The sequence below is a fragment of the Peromyscus maniculatus genome, chromosome 6 (genome assembly GCF_049852395.1).
Source record: "Peromyscus maniculatus bairdii isolate BWxNUB_F1_BW_parent chromosome 6, HU_Pman_BW_mat_3.1, whole genome shotgun sequence".
NCBI classification, from domain to species: Eukaryota; Metazoa; Chordata; class Mammalia; order Rodentia; family Cricetidae; genus Peromyscus; species Peromyscus maniculatus.
The window spans coordinates 89,091,717-89,113,811 of record NC_134857.1 but is presented as its reverse complement, the minus strand read 5'-3'; the positions used below and the strand labels follow the sequence as shown (position 1 = coordinate 89,113,811).

At 39.5% G+C, this 22,095-nt stretch overlaps 1 protein-coding gene across 10 annotated transcripts in view; it reads right to left on the bottom strand.

Moving 5' to 3' along the window:
- The window catches only part of Wdr47 (WD repeat domain 47), a 49,395-nt gene that overhangs the window by 7,886 nt on the left and 19,414 nt on the right, over nt 1-22,095 (bottom strand). For 3 of the 10 annotated variants that reach the window (XM_006979461.4, XM_076574829.1, XM_076574828.1), the window contains exons 4-10: nt 21,126-21,210; nt 17,807-18,609; nt 13,692-13,818; nt 12,117-12,295; nt 8,901-9,158; nt 6,747-6,822; nt 3,760-3,917 (exon numbers count right to left, since the gene is read on the bottom strand). In XM_006979461.4, the coding sequence (XP_006979523.1) occupies nt 3,760-3,917; nt 6,747-6,822; nt 8,901-9,158; nt 12,117-12,295; nt 13,692-13,818; nt 17,807-18,609; nt 21,126-21,210 (1,686 nt within the window). Of the gene's footprint in view, nt 1-3,759; nt 3,918-6,746; nt 6,823-8,900; nt 9,159-12,116; nt 12,296-13,691; nt 13,819-17,806; nt 18,610-21,104; nt 21,211-22,095 lie in introns of all 10 variants that reach the window. The other 7 variants (XM_042279738.2, XM_076574831.1, XM_076574830.1 and 4 more) reach the window with 3 other exon arrangements.

The window sequence follows — 22,095 nt, the reverse complement described above, 5'->3', positions numbered from 1 at the left end:
AGTAAAATGATAACTATTATATGAATCTCTCATTTCAGATCACATAATAAATAGGATATGTTTTTTAAATCTCCATTTACCTTTTTTCATAAATTTTTCTGAGGAAAAAATAAACAAAAGAAAGCTAATATAAACTAGGAAAGTGCAATAAGTATTTATTAACAAGTAATAAACAATGTGTCTGAGTTTAAGAAAAAATGAAAATGGATAAAAATAAAAAACCAGATCTCTTTCCAGAATTTTAAAAATCTAGTTGCAGTAGATAATGTCATGACCACTACGTGTAAGTCATTATGGGAAAGTACAAAGTTTGAGCCCTAAAAGAGAAGATTATTTTTTCCAAGAAGTAAAGTCAGAGACTAGCTGCAGGGAAAGAAGCTATGGATGGAGCGCTTGCTCAGGATGTGGCATAGGTCTCAAGCTCAGGGCCAGCCTCCAACAAGAACCAACCATCTCATTCCCTCTACACACACAAGTCTTTGCCTGTGTCATCATAACTACGATTTTCCACTCCCGATCTAAAATTTGGCTTTCTCCTTTTCAAATATCTCTATTTAGTAATACAAGGCTGGAGAGACAGTTCAAAGGTTATGAGTATTTGCTGCTCTTGGGGAGGACCTGGGTTCAGTTCCCAGGACCCATGTAACTACTCACAACTGTCTGTGACTGCAGTTCCAGAATCTGACGCCCTTTCGACCTCTGTGGGCACTGCATCATGTGTTGTACTTACAGACATACAAGAGCATATATCCACTCTATTTACTCATACAATTGTGAATAAAAAATTTTAATGTCCTTGGAGGCAAGAACAAGGTACTGAACCCCTTGACACTGGACTTAACAGATGGTTGTGAGTCACCTGATGTGAGTACCAGGAATTGAATGCTGGTCCTCTGAAAGAGTATCAAGTGCTCTCAACCACTGAACTATCTCTACACCTCTTATCTAAGTCTTTAAATGCTTTCATGGGGCAAAAGTCAAAATTATTATTCAGATATAGAGACAATAAAAATAATATAAAAACTCCACCAATCCTATTCTGTTAGAGTTATAATAAGTCTTTAAATGTTCTTTAAAAATTGGTACTGTTGCCAGGCAGCAGAGGCACACACCTTTAATCCCAGCACTCGGGAGGCAGAGGCAGGTGGATCTCTGTGTTTGGGGCCAGCCTGGTCTACACACTGAGTTCTAGGACAGCCAGGACCACACAGAGAAACCTATATTTGGAAAAAAAAAAATTAAGCTACTCAAAAACCTATTATAAGGGGATATCATTGGCCCGGGGGTAACCTACTATTGCTGATTTGCTAAATATTCATGCTGTCAAACTGTCCTCTAAATATTTATATTTATACCCATAGATCTGTGCTGCTCTCAACCTTGGCAAAAGAAGCAAAAGCTTATTTTGGCAGTGGACAATAGTTAAGATAGAGACGAAAAACTGATCAAAGTGCTAAGAATCAGAGACTGCCAGTGCTCAGCTCTAACCGAGACAACTGTGTCAACCAGCAGACCACTGGGAAGGAAAGTGTGCTATGAGACGCTGCCTTCTGCACGACATGGCCACTGCACTCATGGACCCACAGCAGCTGGGGTCCTATACTAGACCTGCAGATGCTTAAGCCATCAAAATCCCAGCAGTGGACCAGAGAGGGGATCATGGAACCCCACTGTTAGTTGAGAAGCTACCGGCAGTTAGCAGAGAGAGTCAGTTTTCTCTGATTGGTAGGTTACCCACACACCAGTGGATGGCCCCATACTTGTATGTATATGGAAAATACTAACTAGATTCAGTGTGTATTTAACCTAAACAAACAAACAAAAAGAAAGTAGGGTAGTGATGGTGCACACCTTTAATTCCAGCACTCAGGAGGCAGAGGCAGGTGGATCTCTGTGAGTTCGAGGCCAGCCTGGTCCACAGAGTGAGTTCCAGGACAGCCAGCGCTATGCAGAAGAAACCCTGTTTGGAAAACAAAACAAAACACAGAAGTGTATGAAGTTGAGAGGAGGGTGTATGTATGCTTGCCGGGGGGGGGATCTAGCAGGAGCTGAAGGGGAGGAGTGGATATGACCAAAGTACATTATATACATGTATGAAATTCCCAGATAGTAAGTATTACATTAAAAACTCGCTTTAAAAATCCAAAACAAGCCAGGTGGTAGTGGCTCACAACTTTAATCTCAGCACTTGGGAGGCAGAGCCAGGTGGATCTCTGTGAGTTCAAGGCCAGCCTGGTCTACAGGACAGGCACCAAAGCTACACAGAGAAACTCTATCTCAAGAAACAAAAAAAATAAATAAAATAAAATAAAAAATCCAAAACAATATACCTCATAGTACTTGTAATAATTAAAACTTATAGCTTTAGAGCTGGAGAGATGGCTCAGTGGTTAAGAGCACTGACTGCTCTTCCAGAGGACCTGGGTTCAATTCCCAGCAACCAAATGGCGACTCACAACGACCTGTAATGAGATCTGGCGCCCTCTTCTGGCGTACATGGACACGTGCAGACAGAGCACTGTATACATAATAAATAAATGAATCTTGAAAAAAAAAACTTTTAAAGCTTTATATAGCTTGCTTGGATATCTTTCTTTTGATATGAAAACTAATTTTTCCTAGATAGGCACATACTTTCAGAGTTTTTTCATTTGAGTCAACAGCATATAAACTACCACTTGAATGAAAAGCCACTGTTCTAAAAGCTTGTGTGTCTTCTAGAATATTAATATAGTTTTATTTCCCTCACCACAAAAATCTGCCACACATCTCATAATCTTTATAAAGCTTATTTTTTATTTTATGTGTATGAATGTTTTGACTGCATGTGTGTGTGTGCCTTATATCTGTGTCAGAAGTCCCAGGATATTAGTTCTCCTGGAGTTACAGATGGTTGTGAGCCAACATGTGGGTCCTGGTACTCAACCCAGGTCCTCGGGAAGAGAAGCCAGTGCTCTTAACCGTTAAGCCATCTCCTCGCTCTATAATGCTAGTTTAGTCATAGCAGGCATTTTAACAAAAACAACACCTTATCAAAAAGTTCCAATCTAGATTCCTGTGAAGTTACATCTAAAACAAAAACTATTTTTCTGAAGTGTTGGGGACTGAACCCAGTCCAGACTGGTGCCTTGTACATCATAGGCAAATTCTATACCACCACAAAGCTATAAATAATGTATATTAGCATTCTCATGACATATCTTTTAGAATATATACCTAGTTTTCAAATCCTACAATTTGCTAAAACAAGAGGGTAAAAATCATTGTTAGGTTAACCAAATGAAAATTTAATTTTTGTAGGTTTAAAATGGCCAAATATCAGCAATTACTATGGTTTAATTACTATATCTAAACTCCTCTGAAACTATAGAAAAAGGTATGGTGTCAGGTGCCTGCAAGGGAGAAAGAGGCAGAAGGATCTGGAGCTCAAGGCCAACCCAGGCTACAAGTGAAATGCTGCTTCATAGAAAAAAATATATCTATGTTCTCAATCTGCAATGAGCTATAACCTAGTTTTTGTTTTGCATCATTAAATGGAACGTAAGAACTCTGCAGATAAAAAAATATGTCATGGAAATAAGACTTACTGATGCAAAATGGAATAATCAAAAATATTTTATGGAGAAGTGAATAAATTAATAATTATGGATGTATTCCTTGGAAGAACTGAAACATTAGTTAATAACAAATATGAAAAGTTAACCAACACAGCTACTGAAAACTTAGGCAAACAGAACAATGCAAAGCAGCTATTCTTACCTTGGATCAATTTTTTCAGGATAGGCACATACTCTCAGAGTTTTTGAATTCGAACCAACTGCATACAAACCGCCACTTGGATGAAAAGCCACTGCTCTAACAGCTTGTGTGTCTTCTAGAGTATTAATACAAACGAACTGCTTTTTTGACTTGTCATCCTATGGAAAGAATGAACATGAGAGTCATTATGTGGAAAAAACAAGCTTGAGTCCCTTCATCCACTTCAAATTCATTTCAACCCTATTATTCTGGTTTGATCGTAGTAAGTGCCAGTAACCTTTAAGTGACAAACCAAATTAATCAAGTTTCTCATTTTTGCTAACCATTACTAAACCAAAGTCAGACAAACCAAAACAAAATATAGGGTCTGAAGAGATAGCTCAGCAGTTAAGAGCACTTGTTACTCTTGTAGAGGAGCCAGGTTCAGTTCCCAGCACCCACATGGAAGCAGTTCATCATGCATTAACTCCAGTTCAAGGGAACTGATGACCTCTTCTGATCTCTCAGGTACCAGGCATGTATGTAACGTACTTACATACATGCAGATACACAAAGTGTTGCCTTAAAGAAAGAAAGAATTATATATATTCTCAATCTGTAATGAGTCTCAAGTTTTTGTCTTACATCATTTAACTGGAAAATAAAAAATTTACAGATAAAATATGTCACAGCAATAAGATTGTACTGAATGCAAAACACTCAAACTAACAAATAAAATCTTTAAAAATTAAAAAAAAAAAAGAACGTAGAGAGCTAACTCAGTAGGTAAGAGCACTGGCTGCTCTTACAAAGGACCTGGGTTCAATTCCCATCAATCACATGGTGACTCAGCCATGTATAACTCCAGTTCCAGGGAATCTGATACCCTCTACTGGCTTCTGAGGGAACCTGGCATACACATAGTGCACAGATATACATGCACGCAAAACACCCATGCACATAAATAAACACTAAAATTAAGATGAATTATAACATTAGAAAACATATTCCCATATTAAGCTCTCTTTAACTGTCAAAGGGGAAACTCACATATAGGGTTCTAGTTAAAAACAACAGAGCATCATTTGTTTGCCAACAGGAAATTCATGAGCTGCTAGTTGAGAGGCTGAGGCAGGAGAAGTAGTTCTAGACCAGAGCTGGCAACATAATCAGATTACTCTCAGGAAGAAAAGAAGAAATATAAAAGGCTATTATTAATTCAACCCACTTACAGTTAACAACAGAAGCTTACTATTATCTCTGGCAATTAATATTTCAGCATTTCAAACTGAAATTGTAGAAAGGCCTTTTGAAACTGTGAAAATGATTTTAAACAAAATGTATGAAATTAGTGTTTATTTAAAGTCTCAGTCTCTGTGCACAGCACTCTCCAGAGAGGCGAGTTGAAGCAGTTCTATACAGAGATGTCCATAGCTCCTGCTGTTTTGACCTCCGAAACAGGACTGCTACTTTGAGCAGGACTGACTGGACTGGGAACAGGGATCTCCAGGCGGCATGGTTGACAGCCTTAACGTAATCTTGTCTTTGGGAAATACCAATGTCAAGTACACAAAAACACAAATCACTTGGGCTACGGTCACAGCCTGTGGACTCAAGAACACAATGACCAGTGAAGGGACTTTCCCTCTCACTACCAAAGCTCTCAGGATTCACACAATGCGCCCTCCTTAGGGAAGCAAGGCAAAACGAACGCACACATACTTTTCTTATCTAACTGAATTCTGTTATTCATATGGAGTTTAGTCCATGCACAGGAAATGGACATGTAAATGAGTAGCACGGGGGAGATCTCAAGAGAAAGAGGAGAGGGATGGCTGACTAACACGCTTCTGAACATTAATATTAGGAGTTTCTTTATGGCAGAAGTAACATAAGTTGATTTTATTTGTGCCACAATGTGTTTTCAATTTTTTTAAAATGCAGCACTATGCACAATAGGAGACTTGATATAAAAATACAGATGCTAGCTTTTCTTGAGATCAAAGAAACTGGAAACACTGGTATTGTGCATTTCTTTGTACAAAGAACAAATATTTCTGAGTACTTATCATGAAAATGGTAGACACTATTCATTTGTTTCCTGTTTGACCCCTACAGGCATCTGAAAAAAAGGCATCAGGTTCACTTCTGAGCTAGGAAAAAAAAGATTAGTAAGAAAAGGATACCTGATTCTAAAGCACAAAACACATTGAGATGAAAGGCCCAGCAGAAATACCAATAATATCTGAACAAAGCCATCATAAAGTTCAGAAAGCAGCACAGTCTCAGTGAGAAAATTCAAGGTCACCACTAGGCCATTAATATGAATACTTACAAATGTGTTTTCATTTTTAAATTAACTATGTGTGTGGGAGTGCACATAAGCACACTGAGATCAAAGACAACTTCTGGGAGTCAGTTCTGTTTGCACCATGTGGGTCCCGGGGACTGAACTCAGCTTTCAGGCTTGGTGATAAGCACTGTCCCACTGAGACAGCCCGCCCTGTGGATCTCCAAATGCGGTTTCTCCTCCTCCTCCTCCTCTTTTTTTTTTCGAGACAGGGTTTCTCTGTGTACCCTGGCTGTTGTGGAACTCGTTTTGTAGACCAGGCTGGCTTCAAACTCACAGAGATCTGCCTGCCTCTGCCTCCCAAGTGCTGGGATTAAAGGTGTGCACCACCACTGCCCAGCTCCACATGTGTTTTCTAAGGCAAACTCTCCGTGTAGTTCAGTGAGATCTATTCCACTACTTTGAGGTAAATAATGACCATTTTTATAGTTTTCTTTGAATTAAGAATCTTTTTTGGCAAGGCATGATGGCACACACCTTTAATCCCAGCACTTGGGAGGCAGAGGCAGGAGGATTTTTGTGGGTTTGAGGCCAGCCTGGTCTACATAGCAATTTCTAGGTCAGCCAGAGCTACACAGAGAGACCCTGTCTCAGGAAAAAAAAAAAAAAAATCTTTGCAACATGTACACACACAGAAAGAAACTTCTCCAAACATTACCTCTTCCCCTTTTGATCTTGATAGATTCCCTGAAGAATCTCCAAGAGATGGCTTACTGACAGAATGTTCTGATGAGCTGTGGGAACAGAAGTTCAATAAAGTTCACTCTGAAATTCAACACAGAAACTAGGTTAACTTAACCTTTCAATCTTTATTTGTTATTTAATTATTTATTTATTTTAAGCAAATGATCTTCAGTGACGCTATTCAAAGCTACTATATGGGGACATCAGGAGCTCTGGGTTTGGTGATACCTAGGAGAGTTGTAGGGAGAAGGTGAGATGTCATTCTGGAAAGAAGGTCAAATCTCTACACCATAAAGTGAAGGGTAGAGAACCTCTCCTCTGCTTGCCCCACAGTCCTTCTGCAATGTTTAATTCTACCCCAAGCACAAGTCTAGAGATTGCTCTTTAGGAAAACTATCTAGCCTTGGAGAAAAAAAATAAGAAAATGAAAAATAACCAAAACTGACAGTTATCCCTTCCTAGAACAGTATTTCCAATTAATCCTTGTTTTGTAAGGCCAAAGACAGATAAATCATGCAGTTCTTTTCTAAGAAGCTGAAGGAAACCCTCAGGAATTAGACAGAGGCTTCCATCGAAGAAGCCCTCCTCATGAAAGTTAAAAGACTGAAGCAGCTGAGCAAAGAGAAATGCTTCAATGAACAAAACCCCAGGACTAAAATCATAATTACACTCTTTACTGACAAGAGGACTTCATCTCAGAAAAAAAATGCAGTACTTCTTTACAGTAAATTTGTAGAGACTGAGGATCCTGGTTAAACATCACAGCAGGGAAAAACATCACTAGGAAATGGAGAGGAGGAAATTACTAAGCACCTTTCCTAACTTCCTGAATCTTAAATTCCCAGCAAGGCCCAGGGGTATTCAACAGAATGAAATTAGAGAACATCTGGGAAGAAAGGGACCTAAAAATCCAGAGTGGAGAAAGCAACAGGCCTTACACCAAGGATTGGGAGTGAAAAGGACATCGGACTTTTCCTAGGAGCATTCATGTCACAGGCTCAGAAATGGTTACCATCTCGAATTCTACACCAACACTTTCAAATACTATAAACATGAGCAGATACGCATGGTCAAAGAAATTTTACCTCTAACATATGTCCCTTTTCAAAGAACTCTATGAAATCCTTCAAACAGGGGATCCAACACAGGAAGATAAGGAGAAAAGTCCCAGGATTCTCTACACCTGTTCTTTTAAATAATGACTTAAAGCCAGTAAATACAAGCAAGAATGATCCTGGAGCCATGTCCCAGGGAGAAAAGAGACAACAAATTATTGGGTGCTTTTTACCCTAATGAAACGGTTTTGTTTCTTACATTTATTTATGGTGTGTGCACGAATGTGTGCAATGCTTTGTGCATGTGTGCATGCATGGGTGTGTGCATGCTTCATGAATGTGGAGGTCAGGGTGTTAACTTGCTGTCTTCTCAGATCTCAGATCCTCTGAATAAAGCATAACTTTAAGATTTAATTCCTGTTTCTACCCATGGATAGCCTGGGATCCAATAGCCCAGTTACAAAAGGAGAATATGACATTAATTACAAGGCTAGTTTCTACAAGTACTCAAGTGACAAAAGGAAGTTATACATTTCTAAATTAACCTACCTGAGAAGTGTTTTATGGTAATGCAAGAAAATGCCCCTTGACTATTCTCATTGCATAAATTAACACTTGTTTACTAGTGATAGGAAGATTAAAAAAAATGCTCTAATTGGTGAAAACATAAATATGCAAAGTCTTTAGCTGCTATAATTTTTTTCACAGTTGCCAAAATTGCCCTTCTGTAATCACGCCAACATGTTGTAAAAACACCCTCTTGTACCCCAAAAGTCTGTGAGATTATCTGTTTAAAAAATGTCAAAGACAACGGGTAAAAATCAAGATAAAGCCTGAAACTATAGACTCTCTCAGTAACATGGTTTATAAAAAACAGAACCATCTTGGTGCTGTCGAGGAAGCAAAAGGAAAACAGAGGGGAAAGGAGAAAGACAAAGAAGGCAGATCAGAGAGAAATCGGGAGTTAGGATGGCTCAGCTTTGAGGGTGGGGGGAGCTCCAGAGAAGCTCAAGCTTATGTTCCTAACACTAGAGTAGAAGTTCATATTTCAGGTTTCACAGTCAAGCACTTACTTCTGGCTTCCACAAGGTGATTCTTCAAGAAACGGGATGTGATTTGTTGATCCTGGATGACGAGGAGTGCTTGTGTGAATATTTGAAGTATCGTGTATTAACCTCTGGCTGGCATCTTGGGGTGGTGTACTAAAACTAGTCACAGAAGAACTACTTGATCCGTTGGTTTTGTTCCCAGTGCACTGCTGGTTGAGCACTGGCACCTCATTACCAAGACTATCCATTCCAATGTTTAGTTCACCAAGCTTTTGAATAGACCTATAAGAATAACAACACAAATAGTTTAAAATAAAAATGTAGTATAAAATATTCCTAATATATCCAAGGCTAAAAGCTTGAAAAGACAAACACATGCACATATATAATCTAGGGGAAATTTTATTTTAAATATGATCTCCATCAATTTAAGACATAACCAAGATACTAAAAAAGAAAATCCAATGCCTTTAATCCCAGCACTCAGGAGACAGAGGCAGGAGGATCTCTGAGTTTGAGGCCAGCCTGGTCTACAAAGTGAGTTTCAGGACAGCCAGTTTACAAAGAGAAACCAGGTCTTGGAAAAAAAAAAAAAAAAAAAAAAAGGTGATCCACATTTTTTCACAGCATCATATTGTAAAGGAGACAAGCCTGGTGGTAGAATGTGTGCTCAGCACATGTGACGCCCTGGATTTAAAAATAGGAAACAGCTTCTCTTCCAAATATTGTCAATAATAATATTACAGTACCAAAATTTCCTCTAATAAAATAAGCCATTTTCATTTCACTTATCTCTAGTAATATCCTGTCAACAATGACATGAAAGATTAGAGCAGATCACAAATGTCTAGTGGTGCCTCTATCACTCAGATCTGCATTCATTCACTCATCCTGTAACTAGCGTCTGGTAGACTCTGACTGGGGCACGGGAGAGATAAACTCAGTACAACTCTCTCCAGCAGCCCCCATCTGCATGGCCTGACTCCTGGGGGCTCAGGCTTATGAAAGGGACGAAGAGGAAGGTACCAGGCTCTCTCGGATCTGGGAAGCCTTGGTGGCATATATCTGTAATCCCATCACAAGGGATGTTAATGTAGCCTGACCTACATAGTGACAACCTCAAAAAAGCTTAGGTCTAGAACTGACCCACGATCACCCTTTCAGCCAAGAGTCACTATGAGAGAAGACTAGCACAGTAGGTATGATTATTGATTATATTATATTATATTATATTATATTATTATATTATATTATATGATTATAGGTGTGGTAGTTCACTGTGCTTTCTCATTTCCCTTTACTAACCATATACGCGTGTTTGTTTTTTGAAGGAGTCTTCTATTAAAGGCAGGTATATACATACAAATGTCTATAATCATCCCAGTACTTGTAACGCTAGGCTAACCTGAATTACACAGACATCATCAACTCAAAAAACAAAACAAAAATATAATAATAACAAAAATCAGAAAAAATTCAGTATTTATTAAATATTTATTAGGTACAAATTTAATTAGGCAGAATTTCCCAGACTATGTTTTTGTGAAACATTAACCCTGTGATATGCTCCCCTCAAAAAAGACCTAAGTAAATATGGACATTAAGTGTAAAAGAGACTTCAAAATGCTCACATTAGTCTGCCTGTCACTTTGGGGGCTTTCTTTCTTTCTTTCTTTTTTTTAGAGTCAGGGTCTCATTTTATAGTCCAGTCTCTTTAAAGTAGAGTAGAATGAAGGCAGGACAGAATATGCCTATAATAAGTGTCAAATCAGTGATGCCAATTATAATACTGATCAAACAAAATAAACAAATAAGACAGTACTCCCCAATGTGAATATTCAGAGGCCTACTTAGGTTGTCAGATCATCATCATAAACATTTCCTGTGTGAAGATTTGATGATAGGATCAGTTTCAGGGTCAAATGCTATATACACCACTCAGAGTGTCAAGCACATCTTACTTCTAACACTGATGAACATGAAGAACTGAGAGTCATCACTGTAGCTGCCTAACCATAATTATGATAGCTAAAGCACATTCCTACATGCCAGAACTGGTCTAAGTACATATGCAGATGTATTGGGTATATACATGCAATCCTCCAACAATCTCTGCTCATCTAAATACATATATTTTGGTTTCTTGATTTTTAAAAACTCACATAGGCATACACATTCAATCACTAAAGACAATATAGTTAATAGTTTAAGAAGAAATTTTAAGAAGGAATCATTTTAATATACTGAATCCAAAAGAATCTGCAGATTGCTTTTTTTTTTTCTTCTTCAGATAGTCTCATTTTGTTGGCCGGGCTGTTCAAACCTTAACTCAAATGAGTATCCCACCTTGACCTCTCAAACAGCTAGAACTATAAATACATGTCACAATGCCTGGCTGAATCTGAAGGTTTAAAACTAATAACTAACTATTACAATCACAGTATCATGCTCACAGCATGCCAGGTACTGCTCTAAGCACATAAACAGATTAACTCATTTACTCTGGACCCCTGGGGAAAGTGGATGAGCAGACAGAAACTACTAAGTATGGGCTGGAGAGATGGCCAGCAGTTAAGAGCACTGACTGCTCTTCCCGAGGGTCTGGGTTCAATTCCCAGCACACACATGGTAGCTCACAACTATCTGTAGCTCCAGTTCCAGGGATCTGATGACTTCCTCTGGCCTCTGTGAGCACCAGGCATACACAGAAACACTAGTACACATAAAACATTAAAGTTTAAAAACAAAAGAAACAAAGTAACTTCTACATCCTCATCTACCTTGGGTAAAATGAGATTCACCTAACCTACAAGCTCCTAGGCCGTGGGCTGAACCACCACACTGCAGCTGTAGTTACTTGAGGAAGACAAAACTAGATTTTGTAACTGAAAGACATTATGTAATTCCATATTACATGAAACATTTTTAAAATCTTGAAAATTTCAAACTACATAAAAAGTAGCAGTTACTGCATGTTTTTTAAATATTTATTTTATGGGTTTGTCTGCATGTACACATGTGCACCACATGTGTACTTGGTGTCCACACAGGCCAGAAGAAGAGCTAAAGTTGGTGGGGAGCCTTCTGAGTCCCCATGTGGGTGCTGGGAACTGAAGCTGGGTCTTGTGAAGCAGCAGCATGTGCTCTTCATTGTGAGCCATCTCTGCAGCCCCAGCAGTTCCTGCAGGTTTAAATGGCCCTGAATGAATCTCTTGTTTACAATGAGACCTATCAACAGACCTATTAAGGAACTGTTCGGTGAGATTCTGCTGCTGCTCAGGACCGTCCTCTTGGTTCACGCCTCCTTCCAGTAACATCTGCTGGTATATCTGCCGCTGTTGCTCCTTCTGTTCTAAATGCTGTTGATAGCGTAATCTCTGCCTATAATATTCTTGAAACTGTTCAGTGGAATCTCGAAGCTTAAAAATATTAGAAAAATGATACATATGAACAGATCATTACTGAATTATGTTTTTACAATATCACCTATAAATGCTGAAAAAGAATTACAACTACAACAGTTTAAAAATTACATTGCTCTGGCCGGATGGTGGTGGCGCACAACTTTAATCCCAGCACTTGGGAGGCAGAGGCAGAAGCAGGTGGATCTCTATGAGTTCGATGGCAGCCTGGGCTACTAAGTGAGTTCCAGGAAAGGTGCAAAGCTACACAGAGAAACCCTGTCTCAAAAAACAAACAAAAACATTACATTTCTCTTTGAAAAATAACATAGCATCTATGTCTTAACAGTCACAGATTATTGGCTCCTTCACTCTGTAACAACCGACTGAAATGACTGATTACTGTGTGTTCCTGACTAGCCCAAAGTAAACATGCACACTAATAGTTATAACAGGCACACAGTCCGAGAATATGCATGTAGATACTGATAAATTTGATATTACTTAAATTAAATGTCCTTAAAGACTATATTACTATTTAGTAAAAATATTATTAACCTTATCAAAGGTATTTAATACTAAGCATGCAATAGGTTTCTATAGACAAAAACATGTACTTGCTTAAAAATTAGGTTCCAAATGTTCTTTCGTGAGTAAAAACTGGTTTTAAATTCAGCAATCTCAATATTTCCCATTCACCCTCCTAAACAATTGTGTAGGGGCTAGAGGGATGGGCAAATGATTAAAGATGCCCACCATCCAAGCCTGACAACTTGAGTTTGATTCTGCAGTCAAATGCTCTACCACTGAGCTATACCCCCTGAGTTTGATTCTGGAGAGAACTAACTCCCACAAAATTCTCCTCTGACTTACACACATGCACTGTGGCATAGGCATGAGCGTGCACACACACCAATAATTAAAAAAAAAAATTTAAAGAAAAAGAAAAACCACATTTAACAACTCTTCTAAATGGAACAGTACATAAATCTATATTCTATGTCATAATACAACTTCCTATCAGAAACACATAAAAATGGAACCTTAGATTTAGATAAAAGTATTGCTCTATATTATACATTTTAAATTTCTTATCCATTAAATACAATAAATAAAATAGAGAATATATGCCTTAAAATGAAAAGTAGCCACATGTAATCTAAATTCAATTATTTGAGTCATGAAATATGTGGCATTTTAGATTTTTAATAAAGTCCTCTACCTATGAAATACATAACAACTAAACATACTATAAATTCTTTGGGGAGAAGCCAGAAAATGAGCCAATAATCAGAATATCTAAAATCTTTGTACTACTCCCAAATACAAAAGTCTTTTACATTTTATAGAAGAAATCCTATTAGCTCTTACAGATTGAGTAACTGTGAGGCACATTACATTCAGTAAATATTACCTCGTTTTTCTCTTGTTTAGCCGGTACTGGATTCTGTGCTCCATTGGCAGGCTCTTTTTCCAAACCAGAACCCTGGCACGTGGGCTCACTGTTGACAGGCTGCTGGGCCTCAACCGGTGTATCACTTCTTCCAAGAGAATAGAAAAAGCAGAGATGGGGTGAAAAAGGCATTTTAGAGGAACTTTTCTTGCATTAAAAGGAGAGTATTCGTAACTACATAGAATGCTTTCAAAATGTAGAACATGTTTAGAGAGGAGGTGTTTGTTTTTGAGACAGGGTCTTGCTGTGTGGTCTCAAACCTCTGAGCTCAAGAGATCCTCAGTTTCCCACATACACATCTGCAGGTGTGTACTGTCATGGTCCTCAGCTCTCACATTCCACATCTGCAGGTGTGTACTGTCATGATCCTCAGCTCTCACATTCCACATCTGCAGGTGTGTACTGTCATGGTCCTCAGCTCTCACATTCCACATCTGCAGGTGTGTACTGTCATGATCCTCAGCTCCCACATTCCACAGCTGCAGGTGTGTACTGTCATGGTCCTCAGCTCTCACATTCCACATCTGCAGGTGTGTACTGTCATGATCCTCAGCTCTCACATTCCACATCTGCAGGTGTGTACTGTCATGGTCCTCAGCTCTCACATTCCACATCTGCAGGTGTGTACTGTCATGATCCTCAGCTCCCACATTCCACAGCTGCAGGTGTGTACTGTCATGGTCCTCAGCTCTCACATTCCACAGCTGCAGGTGTGTACTGTCATGATCCTCAGCTCTCACATTCCACAGCTGCAGGTGTGTACCGTTATGCCCAGACAGAACAAACATTTACATGAAAAGCAGTGTCTCTAACCTAACATCAGTAGTATGTGTTTTCAGGAATTCATTTTCATTCTTCATGTCCCAGATTCATCTACAAACTAGATAGGCTTGAGGATATTATACCTATATTTTCTTCATAAAATATGAATTGTAATTTTGTTACTCAAATATTGTTTTTCCCTCTCACATGTTTCTTTAGAGTTTTAAGACTTCAGAATTTTTTTTTTCCTGAGACAGGGTTTCTCTATGTAACAGCCCTGGCTGTCCTGGAACTCTATTTGTAGACCAGGTTGGCCTCAAACTCACAGAGATTTACCTGCCCCTGCCTCCTGAGTGCTGGGATTAAAAGGTGTGCACTACCTAACTGCCCGGCTAAGACTTAAGATTTTATTAAGAGATTTTCTTTATTTACACTGAACATAAAAGCAAAACAGACCTTTCCACTTTAAAAAAATTACTTGAGTCTTCTTTTCTTTTTTTTCTTTTTCTCTTCTTTTCTTTTTGGTTTTTCAAGACAGGGTTTCTCTACATAAAAGCCCTAGCTGTTCTGACTAGCTCTGTAGATCAGGCTGGCCTCAAACTAACAGAGATCAGTGCTGGGATTAAAGGCGAGTGCTACCAACACCTGGCTATTTAAGATTCTTTCTTTATTATTTATTTATTTATTTATTTATTTATTTATTTATTTATTTAGACAAGGTTTCTCTATTAAAGGCGAGTGCTACCAACACCTGGCTATTTAAGATTCTTTCTTTATTATTTATTTATTTATTTATTTATTTATTTATTTATTTATTTATTTATTGAGACAGGTTTCTCTATACAGCCCTGACTGTCCTGGAACTAGCTGTATAGACAAGGATGGCCTCAAACTCAGAGATCTGCCTGCCTCTGCCTCCTGAGGGATTTAAGGCACACACCATCATGCCTAGCCTATCTTTCCACTTTTTTAATAAATGATCTTATTTAATAAAGGATTTTATTTCAGGTTGTTCCTAATATTCTTTTAAAACACTAACAATTTCCGCTTTTCATAGATATCAAAAATGTTAATAGTGACCCAAGTGTGGTGATGCACACCTCTAATCCCAGCACTTAGGAGGCAGAGGCAGGTTGGTCTCTTTGAGTTTGAAGCCAGCCTGCTCTACACAGTGAGTTCCAGGCCAGCCAAAGCTACATACCTTGTCTCAAAAGAAAAAAGAAAAGAAGAGAGAGGGCGGGGGAAGAGGAAAGAGGGAAGAGAGAAAAGAGAAGAGAGAGAGAAATGTCATCTGAAGACAATGAATACCAGACACACAGATTTGGCTACTGCTAGAAAACACAATGGAAACAACTATGGAAGTTAAATGACCTTTCTCTTTAAAGAACTGGATTATACAGTACTGACCTCTCTAGGCAGAGTATATAAGGATATGTCAAAACATAGCTGTAGGGGTCAGGAAGGCAACACTGGACAGCCACTGTTGTAAAGGCACCTTTACTTAGGAGCTTGTCCTGACTACCTAAGCAAGTGTGCATGTGGAAGAGAGTTCACTACCAGACTTCTATAAATTACTAACTATGATAAGTGCCCACACACAGAGAACTATGGTTAAAAAACAAACAAACAAACAAAAAGCATGGTATCAGCACAAAACCAGACACAGACAAACAGATAAAATCAGAGGACCAGAAATAAACCCACATATGTTGGAGCATAGACAGCCTTTTTACCAAATGGCACAGGGGAAACTGGATTTCCACATGTCGATGAATGAAACCAAATCCATGTATCTCATGCTACATAAAGATCAATTCAAAGTGGATCAAAGCCCTTACAATCTGAAACCTCTCAAGGAAAAGGATGTACACAGAAGCAAAGACTTTCTGAAAGGACTCTAACCACACAGAAAAGAATCATAAGAACTAGAAAAAAAGATTATTGGAAAAAAGAAATTAAAAGGAGTCTGCAGAGCATACGGATGGGAAAAAGTTCTGCCAACTATACATTAAACAAGGAAATAGTATCTAGAATATAGAAGGAGCTGCAAAAATTAAACACTAAAGAGAAAACTTCATCAAATCAATAAATGAGCTAATGACTCAACAGGTAATTCTCAAAACAAGAAATATAAATAACAAGTAGTATACGAAGTGTTCCATGTTCTTAGTCATCAGGGAAATGAAAATTAAAGCTGCCTTGAGTTTCCACCTCACCTCCAGTTAGAATGGCTATCATCAAGGAAACAAACAATGACAAAGCTGGCACGGATGTGGGAAAAGAACCCACAATTCACTGTTGGTGAGGACGTGAACTTGGGCAGCCGCTGTGGGAATCAAGATGGACGTTTCTCAAAAACCTGAAAACAGAACTGCCAGGTAACCCAGCCATCTTAGTCATACTACTCTCATGAGTATGTGCCCAAAGGTTCCAAGTCAGCACGGGAGCAAAAAAAAACAAACAACAACAACAACAACAACTGTAGTATATTCTCCTCTAGGGCCTGTAACCTGCCCAGCCACAGGCTTAGTACCAGGCATGTGTTCCCTCCAATATACTAGGCCTACAATCCAGTCGGAAAGCAACTGGCGGTCCCCCAAACAGTCTTGCTGTTAGTGCACCACGGGGCACATCTTGCCTGGCAGGTCAGAGTTCACAAAGAGATTTTAACCAGCTCTAAAGAAAAATGAAATAATGACATCTGCAGGAAAATGGATACACCGGGAGGTGATTGTATTAAGGGAAATAAACCAGACCAGAAAGACAAATACCACACTTTCTATCATATCGAGGACCTATATTTAGGATTATATTTATGTGTGTGGTGTATGTTTAGGTCATCAAACTAGAAAAGGGGATCATGACAGGGCAGGAAAGTATCTTTTATTTTTTGAGACAGGGTTTCTCTGTGTAGCCCTGGCTGTCCTGGAACTCACTTTGTAGACCAGGCTAGCCTTGAACTCACAGAGATCCGCCTGCCTCTGCCTCCCAAGTGCTGGGATTAAAGGCGTGCGCCACCACCGCCCGGCAGGAGGAAGGTATCTTAAGGAAGAGGGAAGAAGAGGAACCAGTCAGAAGTGGGCAGGGGATGAGCGAGCACAGTCAGAACAAAATAAACACACACACACACACACACACACACACACATATATGAATGTGCGCCACCATGAAACTCATTACTTTATAAGCTAACTTTAAAAATAAACTTAAAATTCTTAAAACTATAAAATGCTGAACACCAAGAGCATTTGCATGCACACACTACAGACTACTTAGAACTGACAATTTCCTAGTTCTTATGAGCAAATGCCTACCGTTCAGGAGATTCTTCATAGATACTGTGACATTCTGTATTCTCCAGCATGAGACTTCTGCTAAGGTTTTGTACTCCTGGATAATGGAAGTTAGCAAAGGAGTGTGACATGGGAGAAGTTTTGTTCCCAAGATCTGAGATTCTCTTATCATGACTGGTTAATCCACATGTGAGGCCATCTAAAGCAGGATTCAGGGAGCGAGTCATATAGGCATCAGCTGATTGAGGTCTTCTCATTGGTGATGATGGGTAGGGAGAAAGTTTGCTGATAAGAGGAGTCAAGAGATCAGCATAGGCAGCTTTCGTAGGTTTCAGGAGTTTGTCAACATGAATATTAAGCATTTTCTGTTCAAATGCACAAGAAAAGACTGAAGAAGGGAGATTCTGAAGCCAAGACAATAAACTCAGATCTAAATCATCACAACCGTTGCCACATAAGAGGTCAATGCCAAGAAGTACTTCACTTTCTGTGATTTCTTCACCCGTTGCTTTACTCTGACAGAACTCTACACAGCATTCATAAAGTAAGCCCTTCATTACGAGCTGGAATAAGCGATTGTTACTTGCTTTAAAACCAGCCTCACTTAGCTTCCTGTCGGCAGGGATGAACTCTGCAACCATGACACAGACCTCTTCAAAGCAGTGAACTCGTGCAGTACTGGGATTCCAGTCCTTAAATTCAGCATGATTGGTCAAACGAGGCAAAGTGAGGAGCAGACAGAGCTTGCTGTAATCATCTTTAGAAGGGCAGTACTCCTCTAGAGCATGTAGACACTGGACAGCTTCTTGCATGGTAAATTCCAACTAAAAAATATAAAGGATGACTATAAAAAGAGGTGAAAGGCAATTATCACCTTAAAATGAAATGTGAAAGCTGAGAGTATAAAAGATAAAGTTTGGTGCCAGAGAACATACATATAATTTGTAGAATGTGTAATAATTTTAATTGTCAATGTTTCTACAACTTAAAAAATGAAGAATTTGATTAATTATCAAATTAAAGTTTTATCTACTAAAATAACATTCTAAATCAGTTTAGACTTAATATTCTAATTTTCAACTGTTTGTTCTTTAATTTACTTTTATTTTGTTAATGTGGTTAGATGCAGGGCCTCTACATAGCTCAGGCTGGCCTTGAACTCAAGCTCCTCCTGTCTCCTCAGTCTTATGAAAACTGAGATATTCATAATGAATACTGAGAGCCACCATGCCCAACTAAAAGTGAAAACCAAAGAATGTCAATGGTTTGTTTGAAAAACTTGATTATTTGGTTCATCCCAAATGCAAAAGAGCCATTTTCTTAGTCTCAGTTTGTCTTAGAATCAATTCCTATGAGGACAGAAAGCAAAACTGACAAAAGGGGACACTTACAGTCCATTACTACACCAACACCAGAGACAGAACAAAAGGAGCTGAGCTGACTGACAACCGTGTGCACACTAAACACTGTCAGCCGCCTTGGCCAACCTGCCCCAGGTTAGCTACCAATACAGCCTAACTCAAAAATGTCAACTTGCCTTTAATGTTAGCACTCGGGGGCAGAGGCAGGCAGATTTCTTGTGAGTTCAAGGCCAGCCTAGTCTACAAAGCAAGTTCCAGGACAGCCAGAGCTGTTATAGAGAAACCCTGTCTCGAAAAACAACAACAACAACAATGAAATGTAAGCTGACTTAAAACACTGAGGGTTCTCTTCTTTCACTTCAAAGCACTGTAGATGACAATATCACGTCCCAATGTGAAAAGCACTGTAGATGACAATATCACGTCCCAATGGGAAAAGCACTGTAGATGACAATATCACGTCCCAATGGGAAAAGCACTGTAGATGACAATATCACGTCCCAATGGGAAAAGCACTGTAGATGACAATATCACGTCCCAATGTGAAAAGCACTGTAGATGACAATATCACGTCCCAATGTGAAAAGCTTGGACACACCTGACAGATTTTAACTATTTTGGCGTATCTTACACATGGGGGAAATTAGGATACAGATTTAGTCAACTGTTAGTAACAAACTCAAAACAACATGAGGTTTTTGACTTGTTCCAGTATTTTTCCTAGTTGTGGACATCACTATCTGGCAAAAATTGCTCCATCATGAAGAAATTCCCATTGGAACACCCTTGGGTTTAGCTATGATCTGAGTAACTGTGTTCCACAGTTTGTTGCAGGTATAGCTCACTGGATAAGAGCATTTGCTCCACAGCATAAGGACATGAGTTCAGATCCTCAGAACCAGGCCAGCAAGATGGCTCAGTGGGTAAAAGGGCTTGCTAACCAGGCCTAGCGATCTTGAGTTTAATCCCCAGATCCACACAGTGAGAGAACTGATTCAAATTGTCTTCTGATCTCCACATATGTGGACCACGCCTGCTGTGGGATGTTCTGTATATTAAATGTGTTGCTCTGATTCGTTAATAAATAAAACACTGATTGGCCAGTAGCCAGGCAGGAAGTATGGGCAGGACAAGGAGAGAGGAGAATTCTGGGAAGTGGAAGGCTGAGTCAGAGAGACACTGCCAGCCACCGCCATTAGTTCCAACATGTAAGATTCTGGTAAGCCACGAGCCATGTGGCAAGGTATAGATTTATAAAAATGGGTTAATTTAGGATAAAAGAACTAGATAACAAGAAGCCTGCCATGGCCATACAGTTTATAAACAATATAAGTCTCTGTGTGATAATAAGTGGGCTGTTGGACTACTAGGGCTTGGCAGGACCTGGAGAGAAAATGCTAGCTACACACACACACACACACACACACACACACACACACACACACACACACACAGAGAGAGAGGGGGGGGTACCATATCAGTGCCCTGGGAGGCCAGAAGAGGTGTTGAATCCCCTGGAACTAGAGTTACAGATGGTCATGAGCCATCATGTAGATGTTAGGAACCAAACTCAGAGGCCCTTTCTTTAGAGAGTGACTAGAGAGATGGGTCTATAACCCTTCCCCAGCCCTTGCTCAAGGGAACAAGGCACAGAGTAACTGGGGACACCCTATGAGGGCACTCTGGCCTCCGTGTGTACATACATGAGTACACCTCACATATATACATACACAAATCTGGTCTAACTTACCTTAAAGGAGAAGAATATACTCTTGAAGCATTCACATAGCACCTTGATTTAAGTCACAGAGCAAGTTTAAAAGGACTACAGACTGAAAGTACTACAACTGCAAAACTACAGATCTTGCTTCATCACAGCTCACGAACTTTGAAAACTCATGACAACAATATTCTGATTTAGTGAATAAAATAACTGAAAGCAAGACTAGGGCGCAAACCTTCAGGAATAAAAATCTTACATGCTGGGGCTCATCTTCCGCAGACATTGCATTGTTAACACACAAAGCTTCTAGAAACTTCTGCTTCAGGATAATATAACGAAACCTAAGAAAGAGGAAACATTAAAATGATTAAAAAGTTGAATGATACCAGCATGGTAGCATACATCTGTAAACTCGGACTCAGGAGGGTAGACAAGGAGGATGGTGAGATGGACACCAACCTGGGCTATAAGGCAAGACACTATCTTTTTTTTTTTTTTTTGGTTTTTCGAGATAGGGTTTCTCTGTGTAGCTTTGCGCCTTTCCTGGGACTCACTTGGTAGCCCAGGCTGGCCTTGAACTCACAGAGATCCGCCTGGCTCTGCCTCTCGAGTGCTGGGATTAAAGGCGTGCGCCACTTCCACCCGGCGGCAAGACGCTGTCTTACAAGGACAAAGGATGACAGCAATGGCAAATACTAGAGAAGGAACCTAAGCTTCTGAAACACGACAGGCGAAGTTTGTTCCGTGCAGGACTACAGACTGAACCCAGGACTCTGCACATGCCAGGCACACATTCTTTCTTTCTTTCTTTGCTTTGGTTTTTCAAGACAGGGTTTCTCTGTGTAACAGTCCTGGCGGTCCTGGAACTTTGTAGACCAGGCTGTCCTCAAACTCGCAGAGATCCTGAGTGCTAGGCTGAAAGGCATACGCACCATAGCCCGGCACCAGGCACACATTCTATCACTGAGCCAGAGCACCACTGCAGCCATCTTGTTCTACAAATGATCAAACTGGGCCAGCAAGATGGATCCACAGGAAAAGGCACTTGCTACCACACCTGAAGACCTGAGCTTGAGCCCCAACCTCCAACATGGTAGAGAGAGAAAATCAACTGTTTTAAGTTGTCCTCTGATCTCACGTGTGCACATATATACACATACAATTATATGTTTTTAAAGGCACCAATTATTATTTTAAAAGAAACCTAAAAACACAATTTTCCAGTA